This window comes from Alosa pseudoharengus, unplaced genomic scaffold (assembly GCF_046254945.1).
Source record: "Alosa pseudoharengus isolate Yale_2024_CS ecotype anadromous, Long Island Sound unplaced genomic scaffold, YU_APseudo_1.1 YU_APseudo_1.1_scf_17, whole genome shotgun sequence".
In the NCBI taxonomy this organism is placed as follows: Eukaryota; Metazoa; Chordata; class Actinopteri; order Clupeiformes; family Clupeidae; genus Alosa; species Alosa pseudoharengus.
Genome location: NW_027468640.1, coordinates 15,554,740 through 15,574,350, shown reverse-complemented (window position 1 = coordinate 15,574,350; position 19,611 = coordinate 15,554,740). Strand labels below are relative to the sequence as shown.

The 19,611-nt window shown below is 42.9% G+C and overlaps 3 protein-coding genes across 3 annotated transcripts; all 3 read left to right on the top strand.

Moving 5' to 3' along the window:
- The first annotated feature begins 343 nt into the window (after nucleotides 1-343).
- On the top strand, nucleotides 344-11,401 carry LOC143127007 (uncharacterized). Its single transcript, XM_076288309.1, has 4 exons — nucleotides 344-540; nucleotides 4,177-4,304; nucleotides 6,989-7,236; nucleotides 10,124-11,401. Exons 1-4 carry the CDS (start codon nucleotides 344-346, stop codon nucleotides 10,715-10,717), a joined length of 1,167 nt encoding a protein of 388 aa, XP_076144424.1. The 3' UTR covers nucleotides 10,718-11,401.
- Nucleotides 11,402-12,898: 1,497 nt separating this feature from the next.
- LOC143127006 (endonuclease domain-containing 1 protein-like) lies at nucleotides 12,899-15,133 on the top strand. The gene is made up of 2 exons (XM_076288308.1): nucleotides 12,899-13,334; nucleotides 14,543-15,133. Exons 1-2 carry the CDS (start codon nucleotides 13,011-13,013, stop codon nucleotides 15,131-15,133), a joined length of 915 nt encoding a protein of 304 aa, XP_076144423.1. The 5' UTR covers nucleotides 12,899-13,010.
- Nucleotides 15,134-15,821: 688 nt separating this feature from the next.
- On the top strand, nucleotides 15,822-19,409 carry LOC143127275 (endonuclease domain-containing 1 protein). Its single transcript, XM_076288667.1, has 3 exons — nucleotides 15,822-16,371; nucleotides 17,497-17,781; nucleotides 18,890-19,409. The coding sequence occupies exons 1-3, from the start codon at nucleotides 16,054-16,056 to the stop codon at nucleotides 19,184-19,186; spliced, it is 900 nt and encodes a 299-aa protein (XP_076144782.1). The 5' UTR covers nucleotides 15,822-16,053; the 3' UTR covers nucleotides 19,187-19,409.
- Nucleotides 19,410-19,611: the final 202 nt, after the last annotated feature.

Below are 19,611 nucleotides of genomic sequence, written 5' to 3'. Positions count from 1 at the left end.
ACAGAAGAAGCCTTCCAAAGACTAAATACGGCATTAAGAAAACCCATGGCTCAAGCCCCTGCAATTCAAAAAGAGACAAGGAGTAGTGTGACAAGCATCCCTACGGCACCCTTGTTAACCGACCTCACACCTCCACTGCCAGACACTATAGCTCCGGCATTAGAGCCCATGGCAGCTTAAACGGCTAGAACAGTCCCAAATACAGACTCAATAGAGTTTGAATTCCCAGACCCCCCTAGGCCAAGAGAATGGGGGGGGGGGAATTATATTCTTAGCAGCACCACCAGATCAGGTGCCCTCTGTTATCATGGGAGCCTTAACTATGTTAAGACAAGTTGACATTATGACAGACCCTCCCGAAGAAGCTGAAGTGAGGAGGACATTCAGTTCAGCTAGATACCGTATAGCTCGTAGTACAGTGGCCATCAGCATAGGAGAGCCCAAACAAGAGCAAATGGTGAGACTGAACACCCCAGGGTCTCTTAGTGAGTGGTACTCCGCAGTGCAAATGGGAACCGCCAAGAGTAACCTGACTATAAGGTTCGTAGTTGATATAGGAGAAAATTAAGCCTTTTTAGAAAGTCTGATGAGACAGGCATATGCATGCAGCCCAGAAGGGGCCTCTCAGATTATCACCACACTTCCAACCACAACGGAGGATGAAGTAAAAGAGCAAGAAGAAGCAGACTCAGAAATACGCTCAAGTTTAGTCTGCAAACACCCAGACCCTCTCCTCAGGGAGAAAACCCTATTGGCCTTCAATATGAAGGGTCATGATTACAAAACTCTGCTCCCCTAGAGTTCAACAGGGACCACACCATGCTGACTCATGTAGAGCAGGAAACACCCATAATTCAACCCCCCCCCCACCATTGTGCAACAATCTGCGTCTCACAACGACACAGTACAGTACATAGAAGGGAAAGGTAGAAGATTAGAAGATTACAGCCAGTCATATATGGTGTGCAGGACCACAATGCCCCCATGTAAACCACCTGTATGATCAACCAATTAAGGTGCAGCCTTCTGCCCACTAAATACTTCCCTGATATATCAGTATCAGTAAGAAAACAGAGAATAATAGTCAGAACATTTCCTAGCACGAAGCCTAAAGAGAAAAAAAAGGGAAGTAACAAACAAGACGAAAATTCATATCACAAGCAGTTATTTACTGACGGTTCGAAGAGAGTACTGTAGGTGAAAACCTTGCCAAATGAGCCATAATAGCTGAAACTCCTGACACATACATCAGGAGTCAGATTATGTGAAAGGATCAGCACAAACAGGGAAAGTGACCGCATTGAGAGAAGCGTTCGCCTAGGCTGACTCCAGAAAAAGAAAAATCATTCAAATAGTGACATATAGTCAGTATTGTACAACGGATTTACAGATGACCTAGAGTTTTGGGAACAGAGAGAATTTCAGAACTACAAAGGAAAAGAACTCCAACACGCTCAAGAATGGGCAATAATAGCTGAGCTACGCAAGAAAAAATACATACTAGTGATTCTGTATTAAAGGATGAATCACTGGATATGCTAAGATACAGGAGATTCTGTATTAAAGGATGACTCACTGGATATGCTAAGATACAGGCGATTCTGTATTAAAGGATGACTCACTGGATATGCTAAGATACAGGCGATTCTGTACTAAAGTAACTCAAAACTCATCTCCAGTGGAACCTCAATCTCTCCCTCCAACGTCAACAGCTGCAAAGTTCCATAGTCTTCGGGTCTTTTACCAAATGATGGAGTGGAAAGGGGGAAGTGAAGGTATGGACCCAAAAGACTAGGGGTGGCATGTTTTGGATGAGGGATTTATGCCAATAATGACCAATGAGCCTGCGGCACCACCAGAAATATTAGATGTAGTCCGCTGTAGTTGCAAGAAAGACTGCAGCACAAAGAGATGCACATGCAAAAAACATGGACTCCCTTGCACAGAATGTCGTGGTACTAGCTGTACAAACTCACAGTTGCCTGATTTATCAGATGAATACGACCCAGAGGGGAAGAACTAAGCAAAGAACAAACCAGGAACTGATATAAGGGGTGCCAGAACCAAGAGCCACAGAGAAGGGGTCGAGAATCCAGGCTGCATATAAAAACAAAAAAAAACCTCCCCTTTTGTTACCTTGTCGTGGTGGGGAGGCTTGTGTTCCTCCATATAGTTATTAAAATAGCATTTTAAAAAATTGAGATATTACAAATCTGGGTGGGCACATGCCCACCTAACTTCAACTGGCACAACATCTCTTGCTACAACTGCAAAGACATTTGTGACGTTTCCAGTGGACTTATCTGAGCGTGGTAGGATATGAATATCTTTGTAAATCTGCTGAAGAGAAGCCAACTTTGAAGATAACCGCATGCTTTTCTCTGTGTCAACACTACACACACACACGCACTTGCACACGCACACACATGCACACATACACACAAGCACACAAACAAACATGTACGCACGCACGCACACACACACAAACAAACACGTATACACACACACACGCACACACACACACACTCACGCATGCATGCACGCACGCACACACACGCTCCTCCATCAGTGACGGGCATATTTAGTTCAAACCATACAAATCTGCTGTGATACTCTATACTCTATATGCTATCGATGCTCTAAAATTGTCTTTTAAAAATATAAACTTTGTGCCTTTGTATCGGTGTTGGATTTTTAAAAGTGACTGGATATTGTGATGTTAGTAAGAAACTTCAAGTCATAACTAAGACCTACTGTAGGCTTACATGTTCTAGCAAGCCACGTGCATCTTAAAAGTACTTTACCGTATTGCAGGGGCGTACCACGACTACTAGAATGTGTCAGGGGTGTCAAACTCATATTAGGCAATGGGCCGAATCTGTTGGAATGAGACCTCGTGGAGATCGTCGTGGTCATTTTCTGCATGGGTGTAAGAGTGTTGTTTGATGATATACTCCTTTACTACACCCTCATGAGCAAACAAATACAAACCATGCACTGCTGTAATATATTGCTCTTTCCCTTTTGAAATATCCTAGTACAATGTCAGTTTTTTCAGCCTCTTCCTTCCTAAGGATGGTTTGTAGTAGGTTTAATCAATATATCATACCATAGACATATTGCTTATTACACATTGTTAAACTGGATGTGGATATCTTTTTTTTCTTCAAATTTCCCCTTCCTACCCAAAACATTTGGGGGGCCGCATGAAACCTGCTGGCGGGCCTGATCTGTCCCCGGGCCTTATGTTTGACATTCCTGGTGTAGGGGTCATACATTAGGAAAAAAATGAAAAACAAAACATTTCACATTTTATGTCTTCCATTTTTGACCATGTAAAAAATCTCTGTGTGGTGTAGTCTACAATCTTCAGTATGGAGCGTCAAGTTGGCCCTGCTTATTTAGACTTAAATTCACAGGTGCTGTGACAACGTGGAAATCACTTTGATGCAGATTTCACCACAATCTTTCTCTCCTTTCGTGATGAACCTTTTAGGCCCAGCAGTGTATCAGACATCAGACGTTCCCATGGTGCACAGGCTTTTATCTGATTTCAAAAAACCAAAACCTACCCTGCACATGCAAGATGCTGGTGTCAGCCAAAGACCAGATTAGCTGAGGGGAATTCACACACACACACACACACACACACACACACACCTATCTACACACACCTACACACACACACACACACACACACATAGACATCAATGCCACATCAATAGCCATGGGCAGGAAAGTATATTTAAGATATATAAAACAACATTTAACCATTTATATTTAAGCAATATTTTTCAAAATTGTTTACATTTGGGGGAAAAAGCACACACACCAATATTTCTTTCCATTTTGAAAACAAAATGTGGGCATGTCTGCTCACTGAATAAAGGCCTTAAGCCTTTGTTTAATCAGTTTAAAGAATCCACAGTCCATTGTGATGAAATACAGAATCACACAAACCATCCTTACATCAAATCAGTTCATTGAATGTTATTAATTTAGCTGGAATAATAATTCCATCCCTTCTAACCATATGGAAAAGACATCACTGCAGCTCCTGTGTTCTTTCCAGTTATCTCAGTGCATGTTCTCTCTCTCTCTTGTGGCAAAGCAAGGAAATGACTGTCTATTAAACATATTGTAGCATGCATAGCACATCTGTCTTCTTTTGAAAAGCTACTTCAACAACATCTTCAATGTGTTCAGCACACCCCCATTTTGCAAAAGCTACTTCAACAACATCCCCAATGTGTTCAGCACACCCCCATTTTGCAAGGACACCAAGCTAGAGGCTACCGAGGATGGTGAGGATGACTGATTTCTTCTCCATCTTTAACTGAGATTGGTTGGGTGGGGGATTTTTGTTTTCAGTGGGAGGGTATGGAGGATCAGATCACTTACGTTATCAAGGAATAGAGCCTTGAATGCATAGATTAATATGTAAGAAAGACAAGCCAATGCTTTGAGTGCATGTGTCACGAATCACAATGAGGAAAGAAATATACGTTTCTGCAATGACCACCCCAAGGTACAGCAGACGAAGCAGAGAAACCTTGCATTGGATTGGTTTGCATGTCGTCAAATAAACTCATTCATTAATCATTTTGTTTCTAAATAAGCATGGTCGCCATTTCATGTCTGATTGAAGTCATTATGAAACTAAAGAGATCCTGGGGGAATGATTAAAATGTTGCCTTGTAGTTTACTTTAGTAGGCCTAGTTTACTTTGAAATGATGGTAGACTTTCAAACTTGTAATTTGAAGTAGGCGTAGTTGCTCTGTAATGTTAATCATACAGTATGGACTTTCTTTTTCCTGGTAAAGACTATACAAAACAATCAGTGTTATGATGACTGTTTTGAAAGATCTACTCTACAGATAACCATAATAATAAAAATAAATGTCATATGCCAAATGACACTGCATGAAACCATAATTATGGAGTCATATAGAGTTGAATTCACCTATACACAAGACAGAATTTCCCATTTCTCCCCCTGACATGTATGTGGAAAAGGTGAAGATTGTTGGATCTGAATTCCTATAAGATCAAGGCATTCATGCAATGTGTAAAAATGACGGGGATGGTGGTTAGGAAGATATATTGCCATCCTTTGGCACAAAAAGGCATTGCAGCACACTATCACATGTACTGTAGATGAGAAACATTAACTTTCCCTATATATGACTTCTGGTGGTGCATAGACAAGAAATATAGTGCTGTGTAGACTGTTGTATACAGTTGGTTTACAGAAGGTGGTTTAGAGCAGTGTTTCTTAACTGGTGGGTCAGGACCCAAAAGTGGGTCGCAGAACCATTCTGGGTGGGTCGCAGAGCTTGTGGGTAAAAAAATAAATAAAACATCACCCGTTTTAAGTACTACTTTGTCAGATCTAATATCCTGAAGACTTCACAAATGTAATGCCAAACATCAGCATGTTCCAAACAAATAGGCCTACATATTTCATTTATATTACTCTAAACCAGTGGTTCTTAACTGGTCTGGCCTAGGAGACCCACAATTTCCCATGTTCATTTAGTCGTGACCCATATTTTTTTTTTAGCGTCAAGCCAACAGATAAGGTGAGCTACATGGTAAGACACGCAAAGTGCCTGTAGGCATATTTGTTTGGAACATGCTGATGTTTGGCATTACATTTGTGAAGTCTTCAGGATATTAGATCTGACAAAGTAGTACTTAAAATGGGTGATTTTTTATTTATTTTTGAGACATACAACACAAATTTCAATGTAATGTATACAATGTCTCTGTATGCTGTTGTCGAGTTCTTACATTTGCCAAACCACACCAGAGTCTGCACTTGATTGGTTGTGAGGAGTTCTTGGGGACCCACCAGTACAGTACACCAGACTCTTGCTCAACCTCAGCATGTGTTGCTTTTGTAGTGGATCCAGAGCAGGCATTGTCAGAAGTCATATGAGGGAAAATTAATGTTTCTCATCTACATGTGATAGTCTGCTGCAATGCCTTTTTGTGCCAAAGGATGGCAATATATCTTCCTAATCACCATCCCAGTCATTATTACACATTGCATGAATGCCTTGATCTTACAGGAATTCAGATCCAACAATCTTCTCCTTTTCCACATACATGTCAGGGGGAGAAATGGGTGAATTCAACTCTATATGACTCCATAATTATGTTCATGCAGTGTCATTTGGCATTATGACATTTATTTTTTATTATTATGGTTATTTGTAGAGTAGATCTTTCAAAACAGTCATCATAACACTGATTGTTTTGTATACTCTTTACCAGGCAAAGCAAGTCCATACTGTATGATTAACATTACAGAGCAACTACGCCTACTTCTGATTACAAGTTTGAAATGGTCTAAGTGTTTCTTGGTGTTTTAAAGCCCCAACGTTGTCTCGATGGCAGCGCTGCCTAGAAGACAACGTTGGGGGCTTAAAACACCATAGAGCGGTCTAAGTCACCGGCATGGGGCTGGGGCATCTGTTTTATGGTTATATTTGCAGTTTATTTATTTGTTCTACAATTCAACCAGACCAACCTGCACAGAAAATGCAGACCATTGCTTGTATTGTTGCATATGCTACCAGGAGATAACATTAAAGTGCAAAATTAGAGAGCAATCTCAACACTGTCGTCCTTGTCCTGCTTATGGAAAGGTTATAACAAACTCCTCCCAGAACCACTGTGGCACATCGACCTCAGGCCATACACAGTGCTGCTAATCTGCACACTGCACATTGCCTCTCTCTCATTTGCCTTTTGGCTGGCTGACGAGGATACATCTGCATGGAGGTTTTTATTGGCCTTCCATTGTCTCAGTATCTCTCATCTTTGCCTAGCCGGTCCTGCTGCCAGTCGGCTGTCTTCACTGTGGGTCTTCCTCCGTCACGTCCCCTGATGGTAGCCCCCTCCACGGACCTGGTTCCGTCCTCCGCCCCCTCCACATGCCTCTCTGGTGGCTCTCGCTCCTGGCTCTGCACCTGTCTGTAGGTGTGCGTCTGGCAGGGGCGGCGGTGTCGGACAGCTTCAAAGAGTGCAGCCAGTTCTTTTACATGCGCACGGCACCCACGGGCATCCGAGGAGGTGGCCTACGAAGGATATGCCAGCGCTACGATGACAAGCCGCGGTACGCCACCCTATACGACGCCAGACAACGCTTGGCCGTCTTCTCGGCGTACACATTCAAGAAGACGGACGGCAGGAGTCGCATGGACACGCCATGGATGTATGAACCACAGGTTAGCGAATGACAGCTAGTGGCAGCGACACAGCTTGTGTTGCTGAGACTTGTATCCGCAAAAGGAGTAGACTTTGTTGACACCAATGTGCATGATTGTATGCCATATGGCTGTATCCTCAGAAGCATACCCAGGCCTTTAGATGTCTCTGATGTGGTTTATTACTCTAATTAGGATTTAAATAGGGGCTTTTAATTTGAATTTGTATGTGTGGTGATTTAAAGTCACTGCTTTTATGTATTGTTGTCTATGTCCAGTCTTTCAGTGTTCACTCCGCTGCTGCTGGTATTCATTCATAGGGCAGGTCTGTTGGCTTTCAGTTAGATAGCTCGCCCGTTTTATTTGAACACTCATCACAGTGCTTTAAATATGGTGATATTGATGTTTTTTGTTTGGACTAATACATTCTGTGTATGATGTCTATATGGTTATGAGAATGTAGTAGGCCTTCAAGGTCTAACACAATATTCAAAGCTCAACCTTATTAAGCTGTGGATATTTCAAGATTGTGAGTATGGATTTAGATGTGCCCACTTTTAAAGTTTAATTAGGGCCCGAGCACCGAAGGGCGCAAGGCCCTATTGTTTTTGTAAGGATTATTATTATTTATTATTATTATTATTATTATTATTATTATTATTATTATTATTATTGTTATTCCACTTTTTTGCTTTCCTGTTTTTGAGGTGGTTAACATGGTCGAAATCTCTTGAAATTTGGCACACACGTCAGGTGTCACGCATCGCAGTTAGGTACAAGAGCTTGACCCAGGGCGTGGCCCAGGGACTCGCTAGCGCCCCCTTAGGTGACTGATTCCGTGGTTGGCATATATTTTGAGGTGGTTAACATGGTCGAAAACACATGAAATTTGGCACACACATCAAGTGGTACAGTGAATAGACAGGGATAAAAGCTTGGCACCGGGCGTTGCCCAGGAACTCCATAGCGCCCCCTTACGTCACAGTGACTTGTGGTTGGCATATAGTTTTAGATACACACACCAAATTTGGTGGGTGTATGTAACTCCCAAAAACAAACAACTTTTGTATTAACATGCCATTAGCCACACCCACAGGAAGTGAGGTAATTGAGATTTTGTGCGTTGTGGACATGATTCATTTTAACGTACTCCTCCTAGACGGTTGATCCGATTCATGTCAAAATTGGTATACATGACGCCGAGATGTTCCTGATTCTAAATTGTGAAGCCTTTTTTTGATATGTTGTAATTTGACAAAATGGCGAAATTGTTAATTTTAATACCATTCCACACAAACAATAAATGTGTCATAATTCACCATGCATGGCTTGAAATGTTTTAAATTTCACAGGTCATTAAAGACCATGTTAATGATAATATTCACATGCCCATAATGCATGTTTGGCATAGCGCCACCAACTGGCAACAGAAAGAATAGCAATTATGCTGATTTCACATGATCAATTTGAACATACTCCTCCTAGACGGTTTGTCAGATTCATTTGAAATTTGGCAAACATTATGCCAAGATGTCGCTGATGTTAAATTGTGAATGGATTTTTGAATTTTGTAATGTATTTGATATGATTTTAATATCTCACCACATAAACAGGAAATGTGTCATAAATCACAGTGCATTGAATGAATGGTCTGAAACTTCTCAGGTTAATAGATATCATGATTATGATGATATCCAGACACCCAATGGGTCTGCCTGGCATAGCGCCACCACCTGGCCAAGCAGGAAATGTGGCAGAAATGGACAATGCCTTAAGTGATTGATCTGAAACTTTATAAAATATCAGACATCATTATTGTGATGATATTCACATTCGTAATTCACAGGCCTGGCATAGCGCCACCATCTGGCCAAGCAGGAAATGTGCCAGAAATGCTCTATGCTTTGAATAAATGGTCTGACACTTCTAATGTTAATAGATATTATAATTATGATGATATCCAGACACCCAATGGGCCTGCTTGGCATAGCGCCACCACCTGGTCAAGCAGGAAATGTGCCAGAAAATGGACAATGCCTTAAGTGATTGATCTTAAAGTTTACAAACATTTTGGATATCATTATTATTGTGATGATATTCACATGTGTAATTTCCATGCCTAACATAGCGCCACCATCTGGCCAACCAAAAAGTGTATCAGAAATGTTCTTTGCTGAAAATGAATGGTCTGAAATTTCTCAGGTTAATATATACTATGATTATGATGACACCCAATGGGCCTGCCTTGCATTACGCCCCCACCTGGCCAAACGAGTAAATGTGGCAGAAAATAAAATACAAAAGCAAATAGCACACGCATCAAATATGTACATTTCCCAAACGCACCACGTCGGTGCTTTGTTGGATTCCGACATGTCACGGGTTGCGGCCCGCAGGTGCTCGGGCCCGCCATTGCCGCTTGCGGCTATATTTCATTTTGAAATTGTTTATCAGGAATTGTACATCAGGCTGTAATGAACAATGGTTCTAGAAGTAGTAGTTCTAGAAGTAGTAGTATAAGCAAAGTCCTTTTAGGCAAGTCCCTCCACTCGGCGGGCATATTGCAACGCGTTTCTCATCGGGCATCCATTTCGACAGAAATGCGCGTGCGCAAGGCTTCACGACACCAATCTTGCTCCAGCGGTGAGATCACAACACATGATTGGCAAGATGTCTTCACAACACACCATATGATTGGCTCAATGTATTCACAACACAGCACAAGATTGGCTCAATGTATTCACATGTCGACGTTTTGCCGAGGAAGGGGTGTGATATGCGTAGACAACTGCGTTACAAACTAAGCCCATGCATTTCTATGGAGGTTTTGAGTGCTGTGTCTCCTCATTAGAAAGTCTCTGGTATAAGGTATATGAGTGACCTGTGGCCTTCTTGTGTTTTCTCTCAGTTAGCTTCTGCAAACGAGAACGGAAACATGCGGACGCTGGCCCTTAGTGATGACGCTGACCCGCTCATAGAGGAGAGCCAGGCGCTGCTGACCGACTACACCGACGCCGTGGAGTACGAGCGCGGCCCGCTCAACCCTGACCAGCACCAGTCCAGCAGCCCCGACAAGGCCTCCACCTACACGCTCACCAACGTGGTGCCGCTGATCGTCGACTTCCTGGAGGGGCCCTGGACCGCCTACACGCACGCGGTCCGCCGCCGCCTCAACAACTTCTGCCTCGGACCCGCCTACGTGGTCACTGGGGTGACCGTCTCCGGGCTCAGCATCCGCAGGGGGAAAGAGACCCGATTGGCCGTCCCGAATCAAGTGTGGTCGGCGTACTGCTGCCCGCGGTACGACCGCAACGCCCCGTACGAGGTGCGCTTCATGTTCCCCACCTACGCGGCGTATGGACTCAACCAGGGTGGACAGGCCGTACTGGAGGTGCCACTGAAGACTCTGGAGAGCCTCCTGAAGAACCACATGGGCATGGAATCTGACCTGGCACTCTTCCACAGAGACTGCGTGTCAGAGAACACAGCCAAGAAGAAATAATGTTTGTGTGTGTGTGTGAGTGAGAGTGAGAGACAGAGAAAGAGGGGGAGAGAGAGAAATCTGAACTTTGAGCAACTTGAACAATGTGGATTTTAATTGTCTTTGCAACACTATTCTATTGCGTTTTAAAAGTATGGCATGGCCATCTCACCTACATCCATTTATACAATTTCTGAGACTATTTTCTTCTTAATGTACCCAGTTGTATCATTGTTTTAACCTCACAAGTATACAAATGAAAAATTATTATGTGGTACACTGTATATAGTATACCAGTTCTACGAGGGAAGACATCTCTGATAGTAAGTAAATGGAATGACGTTATGCACAGTTAGAATGTGTGAGCAGAATTTGCATATCTATCTAGAGCTGCAAGTCCTGAGCAATTCCAGCACTGTCAATGGACTTCTGTTCTTCACTTCAGTAAGTTGACTGGCTGGAACTGTTTATGGGTCTATGTCCATAGTGTTAATGTTGATTGTAGTCCTCACCTTTAAATGTACAACCTCCTTTAAAGGTGCAGTGGGTATTTTACTTGTCAAGACACTGAAAACATTTCCTGGATTGACTATGATGTGAATAAGAGAAACAATGCAACACAGCTCACTTAATGGACCAACCGGTTTAATGAGCTGATGTTTCGGTCAGTCAGACCTTCATCAGAAAACGTCATCATACATTTTCTCCTAGGGGGGGGATCACATTAGCCAGCGGCAAGCAGCAGGTTTCATATTGTTCTCTATGGTTCGGCAGCGGAATGGTGGCAACACTGGCGTAACGCTAGCGTTGAGCAATCTGAGTGTTGAACTTGGTTCAACTTTCAAAGCGCAACGCGAGCGTATTTAATTGACAAACCATTTGTGTTGCTTAGGAACGAGATCAAACTTATTATGGTCTGAGTGTTGTGTTACGTTTTCTGCTGCCGCATGCCGCTGGCTGATGTGATCCCCGCCTTATTCATATTAAATTGTACTTTGTGATATAGCTACACCTGTAGTATTACAGAAGGTGTACAGTCTCCTCTCTGTTCTTTGTGGACTTACGATGACAACATAATAAGATAATAATAATAATAATCAGATAAACAGTGTTTCCCAGTATCACTATGTAATGTTACATTTTTTATGTCTGTTTACACGTCAAGGCCTTATAAATTGTGAACAAGTACATGAAAACACAAAGGATTGAAAAGTTCCAGGAACAAATGTGAACAATTACCGTTTTGGGTAATTGGGACATTTTTTAGCATTTAAAACCAACGCTGAGGTCAAAGGGCACATTTCTGTTATGTAGAAGCTGAAATAGGTCATAAACATTTTTTCTCAATCCTGCAGTCTCCAATTCCCATGGAAGGGCACAGGGGTGTTTCTTGTACAACACTTATTCAACTGTCTTCCCTTTCTTCACTTACATAAATATCTTTCCATTGATATGATGCGTCTTTTGATATTATGTTTGATCAATCTTATAGACACCATGTACATTACAAAAGCCCAAAATAACTACAGAACAAACAACATTGGGATACATATTTATAGAGGGTGTAGAGATTCTCTGGGTAATCGGGTATCTTTCTCCTGGGCTCCCTCAGAGGCCAATAAGGTTAATAGCTAGAACCGGTCACAGCCACACCTATGGTAGCCCTACATACTGTAACTGTTGCAACATGAATGTTAAGAGACAGTCAGAACCACTAGGGGGTCCAGTGAGTTAGGCAGTGTGAGTAAACTGTGTACCCTAGTACCTTTATAACAATAACACCTGATGAGAAAGAGGAAAATAACCAGATGCTAAAATGCCCTGTAATACTCACAAACTCCACATTAAAAAAAGGTAATGAAATGATGGCATTATATTACTGTCTGATTGAACATACCGAGTGTGGAAAATAGCCACCAAAGTGATCCAGCTGAAGTACAAATTATTAAGAAAAACGGGGGTCCAAGCACTTGAGTGTGTTGTTGTATATTTAAGCCTTTACACTGAGAATAACCTTAGCGTAATTGTTTTACTTTTAACTTCTATGGCCTTCTCTTAACCAGTCTTCATCACTTTAGAGAGCAAGCAGCCCTGAACCAGTGAACTCTAAGTGAGTGTGGGGACGGGACTGCTCACTAGTGCTTTGCATACTAGGTGCAGATTGGGAGCGCCACTATCTGACAGCCTATGGTCTGACTGCAGAGCTCTGCACATCCCTGGGTATTCACAGTTTGACACTCTGTTCTTTGGTTACTGTGAATTAAATTTAAACATATATCTGAGTCTTTGGAAAGACCTTGTGAGGTTTTTTAGCATGACTGTATCAGTCATGGCACGTATGAGATTGAAATCTTTCTTTCCCGGTAACTTGTTAATGGGCATGATGTTTATTCTTGTGGTCACGGCAACGATCGAGAGAGACTTCTCCCCTGAGTGCCGGGAGTTTCTTTACATGGGCACTCCGCCTGTGGGCATCGAAAGCGGCACCCTGGTGAAGATCTGCCAGCGATACAACGGCAAGCCGCGCTACGTGACGCTGTACGACACCACCAACCGCGTGCCCCTCTACTCGGCGTACACCTTCAAGCGTTCCGATGGGATGAAGAGCGTGGATGTTCCGTGGATGTACGAACCCCAGGTGAGCTGGCTTTGACCTGCCCAGATTGGCAAACTTGGTTCTGATTGGTCTCCATTGACCACTATGGGCCAGGACGACTGCATGGAAGGTTTGGATCAGTCCAACCTCTGGGTCCTGACAGGCTCAGGGCAGGTTTTGCTCTGGGTGGGAGGGTGCTCTGGACCAGATCTGGGTTTAACCCTTCTACTGAAACACCATGAGTCCTAATTTGAATATATATATTATTTTTTTTTGGAGGGGGGCTTTTCATGCCTTTTTATGCCTTAATTAGACAGGACAGTAGAGAGAATGAAAGTAAGGGAGTAGGAGAGAGAAATGGGGAGTTACCGGGAAATGACCGGGTCAAACTCATGGGCACGTGGACCCCACTATGGTATGGGCCCTAATTTGACAGGCAAAGTGTTTCATGCCTGAGCTAAAGCTATTGTGTGGCATGTGGCAGCACTTTGCTGACCTGCCAATGTTTTTGCGTTTAGGAGCAAATAGATTTTGCCTTGTTAGTATGTTAGCTTTAGTTAGAATTTAGACCTTCCTTGCCATTCCAAATTAGAGCTCCATATCCATTCAAATGTCACCTGGCAACATCTGTGGAGAACAAGATGGCAGGGTCTCGTGTCAGAAATTATTTTGATGTTGGTTTCCAAGGACCATGCTGACTGATGTGAATGTGAAAATATTGCTGGCTGGTTCTTGAATCTCCCCTTGGGGGTCAATAAAGTATCTATTTATCTATCTATCTATCTATCTATCTATCTATCTATCTATCTATCTATCTATCTATCTATCTATTAACAAATCACGCCAACAGCTGAGGTACATGTAGCGTATTCTATGAATGTACAGTACAATAGTGAATGAGTAGTTGACTTTGTAAAGGGGTGTCTAGTCTTTGAGAAAATGACATGTACGCATCTGACATGTACAGAAAATACAGCTGCTGATTTGGTATACAATGATATCCACAATTGCAAGCAATGGCATCTCATCTAACCATTCCTATTATAAAATTACTCACTCCTTCGCCATACATTTTCTGTAGATTCTCTCACTATTGAATGTTGTGCACTACACCCTCACTGTTAAATGTTGTGCTCACAAATGTTGAATATTTACATGTTTTCAGTGTGTGAGTGGACTACCACTGGTTTTAATTAATCTTTCTGACATTATTTGTTCTGATGTTTCCTGGGGCTTTTTTGTGAGAGCAGCTGTCCACCACTTCAGAGACAGGCGAGATGCAGTCATTCCCGCGGCACTACGTGCACCAGAACTTCGAGGACGCGCAGGCCGTCCTGGACGACTACACCAACGCCATTGACTATGAGCGGGGCCTCCTCAACACGGACGAGCACCAGGCAGAACCGGACGACAAGGCGGCGGCCTACACGCTCACCAACGCGGTGCCGCAGGTGCGCGAGTTCAACGTCGGGCCCTGGAAAGCCCATGAGCACGTCATCCGCAAGCGCCTCAACAACTACTGCCGCGGCACGGCCTACATCATCACGGGGATCGTGCCGTCCGGCAACCACATCCGCCGCTACAACATGGACCGCGTGGGCATCCCGTCGTACGTGTGGTCGGCGTACTGCTGCATCAACTACGACCGCAACGCACCCTACGGCGAACGCTACAAGTTCCCTGCCCACGCCCACTACGGCCCTAACGAAAAGGAAAATAACCAGGTTTTGGAACTTTCCATCAAGAAGTTGGAGGAATTTCTCAAGAAGTCCATGGTTGTCGACAAGAGTTTCCGGTTATTTGTGGACGACTGTGTTCCCCCAAGCCTTGCATTGTCTTAGATGGGACATTTTAGAAAATAGGAGAGAATGGGTCTGTTTGGTTGATAGTTGTCCCTTTTCCTGCAATGTATTAAAGAAAAACAAATATCACAACCTAAACTATTTTTGTGAAAATGTATTCAAATATGTAAACATCTACCATTAAAAATGATCTAAACTGGTTTGTCCTTCTGTTTGTGTGTGTTTTTGTTACTAACCCACAATATAGATGGATCATGTACTCTGTGTGTAATGGCCACTGTCAAGTCATGTTTATTTATCTTTATATTCAAATTTATTAGCAGACGCTTTTGTCCAAAACAACGTATATTATATTTTAACAAAGAACCAAACGAATCACACCAGAGAGGTAGCACTCCGGGGACTCAGAGTTCTGAGAAAGTGGAAGGAAGTTGTCACTTCAAACTAAAAGCTCACAGGCTGCCATCTCAGTTCATACACAGTGTTGTCCCTTGGTGACCAATAAAATGAGATAATGTCATATGTGTTACTGGCCAATCAGGCACATTTCACATGCTCATTACACATGTTTGATATGCCAGTCCACTAGTTCACTGGAGCTTTGCATATTTTAAGAGGTAATGGGAAGGCTACATGAGATAAACTGATCTTGTGCTCCTGTTTCATACAACTGCACTGAAACACTAGTTGGAGAGAGAGAGAGAGAGAGAGAGAGAGAGAGAGAGAAAAAGAGAGAGAAAAAGAGAGAGAGAACAGGAGGAAGAGAGACGTAGAGTGAAAGAGGGAGGTACGGACAGTGAGTTAGGCATTAGTTGGTGTAGAACAAGAGCTTTCCAAGGCGAGGGGACAACAGAGTCGAGAGAAAGACAGAAATATCACAGGTAAGGTCCAGAAAAGGAGGAAAAATAAACCAACGAAAAAGAAAGACAAAGAAAAATCCTTAGGTCTACTCCTTAGTTATGAGGGAAACACAGCCATATGCCATCCTGTGTCTGGTTGCGTCAAGTCTCCTGATGGTTTGGACGCCGCCTGTGCTGGCATCGGTGGTGACCGACTTCAACCACGCCGAGCGCTGCAAGAACTCTCTGTACATGGGCACCCCGCCGCGAGGGTACCTCAGCCACGCTCTCAAGAAGGTCTGCCAGCGCTACGAGGACAAGCCGCGCTACGTCACCCTCTACGACCCCCAGAAGCGCATCCCCATCTACTCTGCCTACATCTTCAAGAAAACTGACGGCGAGAAGACTGTGGACATGCCCTGGATGTTCGAGCCTCAGGTGAGTGTGTGTGCACTTTCTAGGGTCTCATGTCTGGGGGGATTCATTTAAATGGCTGATGTAGAATAATTATGGTTTATAGGCCTTATTTGTGAGCATGAAATATGTCCACTTCTTGTATACCCTATGATGCAACTGCAAATTAATTATTTTCAGCTTCTTACTACACTGGAGCTATAGTAGCCACATATGAGCTAACTACAGTCTGCATATATGGAAGGAATGTGTGAAGCTAATGTGAGGTTTGGATATCTCAACCTCACATTAACTTCACACATTCCTTCACTTTGGCCTTTTCAGTATAAAGAGATCAAATAAGTGAGGCCATAGAATTACGACTGTAGTAGGCAAAGCAAGTGGATCTCGAGATAAGCCTTTTGGAGAGCCTTGACTGAGCAATACAATGACACCATTTGAAAAGCATGCAAATACAGGTCATTCAACAATACCACGTCATGTAATATTTTTCAAGGAGAGCATTTTGCAGTCATGTAAAAAGACACGAACAGCAGCGTTTCCTGCTGACTAACCACCTTCATCAGCTAGCTACTTTGATGAAGATCAAATTACAGAGGAACAAGAACACACAACTGTGTGTACTTTTCCAGTGTGCTTCTCTGCAAGTCAGGGATGTGAGAGCTGCAATGACACCACTGACATGAATCCATAGTGGTGTTTTTATGTACCTAAAGTGCTATAGAAATGTAGGCCTAACATGTTGTCATTGTTATAGCAGTCCATCAGTTGAGCTGCAAAATCCTAAACACTAATGTCATGAAGTTTTCCATTGTTTAAATCCACTCCTTGTTCTAAAGTAATACAATATAGAAATTCCCCTTAACTACCATTTACTACATCCTGGGTATTCAATTAGTCTAAAACTGACGAAAAGGCTGATGCTACTATCCACAACAACCTAGATAGTGCAATAGAAAGCATTCCAGACGCTTCGGCAATGTTAGAAATTCCATTCTCCATCAAAGTGGTAAAGGTAAAGGAAGGAAAGGAAGGAGATTGAAAACGGACTGTGTTTCTTCTCTTTCATTCTCTACACTCATCTTTCTATCTCCTGTTCTCACGCCTTCTGTCTCTCTCTTCTGTTTTTTTCTGGCTCCTTTACTCCAGCTTTCATCGGACAAAGGCAGCAGCAACATGGAGGCTTTCCCCCAGTCTGCCAAGATGCACAGGAACTTCGAGGACACGCAGGCGATTCTGGAGGACTACGCCGACGTGGTCCAGTACGAGCGGGTACTCCTGAACCCGGACGAGCACCAGTCTGACCCGGAGGACAAGGCGGCCACATACACACTCACCAACGTGGTGCCGCAGCTCCGGGAGTTCAGCACGGGCCCCTGGGCCAAGCACAAGGACACCCTGCGTCGCCGACTCAACAACTTCTGCCGCGGCACGGTACAGTTTACGGTGTTTTTGTTTTAGAGGGGGCTTTCAGCCTTTATTCAGATAGGACAGTGAAGAGTGAATGGCAGAATGGGTGACGGAGAAGCGGTGGTATCAGGAAATGACCACAACTCGGATTTTAAACCCAGGTCGCACTGGGAACTGAAGATGGTATTTGTTCAGGGTACAGATGCTGCCACTGCTAGCACCACGGCATCCCCCAGTTTGTAGTATTGTCACAATACCAAAACTATGACTGATATAATTCTACTTTATACTTTAACTTACATTAGATGGATTTTGTGGGTTTTACTTTGGGTTGTAGTGGGCTAGAGGTTAAGAATCAGGCTTTCCACTTGGAATGCCAGAAGGTAACTGCCAGTAGAATTTGTGCAGAAAGACACTGCAGAAAGTTGCTCTGTCCCTGCAGTAAGTTCTAAATGACGTGCCATCCCATTTTAATGATCAGAGGATGATATTTCTACCTCTTGAATGAGGTCAGCTCTTTTAAGCAAATGTTCCCCTGCCATATTGGTTTCGAGTTGGGTTCCGTTCAAGGGTAGGACTGCACAATTATTACATCGCAATTGGCAATTGCAATATGAACACAATTATCTAATTGTAAAAGCTACAAATAATCATAATCAGTTAATCATGTCACATTTATGACTTTCATCCTGCTTGACTGTGCCACTTTTGATTGATGAGCATGCACAAAACCCCCAACTCATGAGCTTCAGCCAATCAGGAGTGCTGTGCCTCCCACACACCAGGCATGCTCACCAATCAGAAGTGGCACAACTTAGAGACATTTGGAATATTGAACTGAATCCATTCATTGACAATCAAAAATCATATTGAAAATTGTAATCGGAATATCCGTCAGAAAAATCGCAATTGGATATTTTCGCCAAATCGTGCAGCCCTATTCAAGGGTTCCTCCAGTTAAAGGGATGTTTTTGTTGCCACCATCACCTATCTGCTTACCATAGTGGGTTTTGGGCCTTAGGGTCTGTAAAGTGCATTTTGTTAATGGTGTGATATAAACAAATAACAATACAAACTCAAAAAAACATTAAATTGAAATGAATCGCCAATTGACCGTTTATGTTGTTTTAAGGCTTACATGATCACCGGGGTGACGACCTCGGGTCACATGATCCGCCGAGACAACCTGGACCGCGTGGCTGTTCCCGAACACTTGTGGACTGCCTACTGCTGCCCCGATTACGACCGCAACGCCCCTTATGCCGAGCGCTATAAGTTTCCAGCCTACGCAGCGTTCGGCCTCAACGACCGCGTCAACAACCACATGCAGGAGCTCTCCATAAGTGACCTGCAGAGGTTCCTGAAGAACCGCATGGAGGTTGACAAGAACTTCCAGATCTTCTATAATGACTGTATACCAGATTCGTGATGGGCTGTAAAATTCCTATAGTTAGTTATTGGTCCTGCAAATGATTATTATTATTCCTACATTTGGCAATAAAGTAGGACACACCTATCAACACAAATAACATAGTTTCAAAATATATAATAGTTGATCTGTTTTGAAATTAATATTAGCAATTGAAATAGCTCAAAGTATTATTCAATTAGTCACAAGGCCCAAAGTCCATCTGCTTATACTTATAAAATACTGTGACTAGATTATACTTAGAAAATACTGTGACTAGATGTAGCCTATATTATCAGTTGTCCACTTGACTTAAAAGTGCATTACACTATTTATAGAAATGTAGACAAAGAAGCTGCATATAACATACTTTAGCCTTTCATAAGCTCCTAAAGTTAATATAAAAACAAAAAAATTCTTGAAATAATGTTTTATTTCACTCTGAT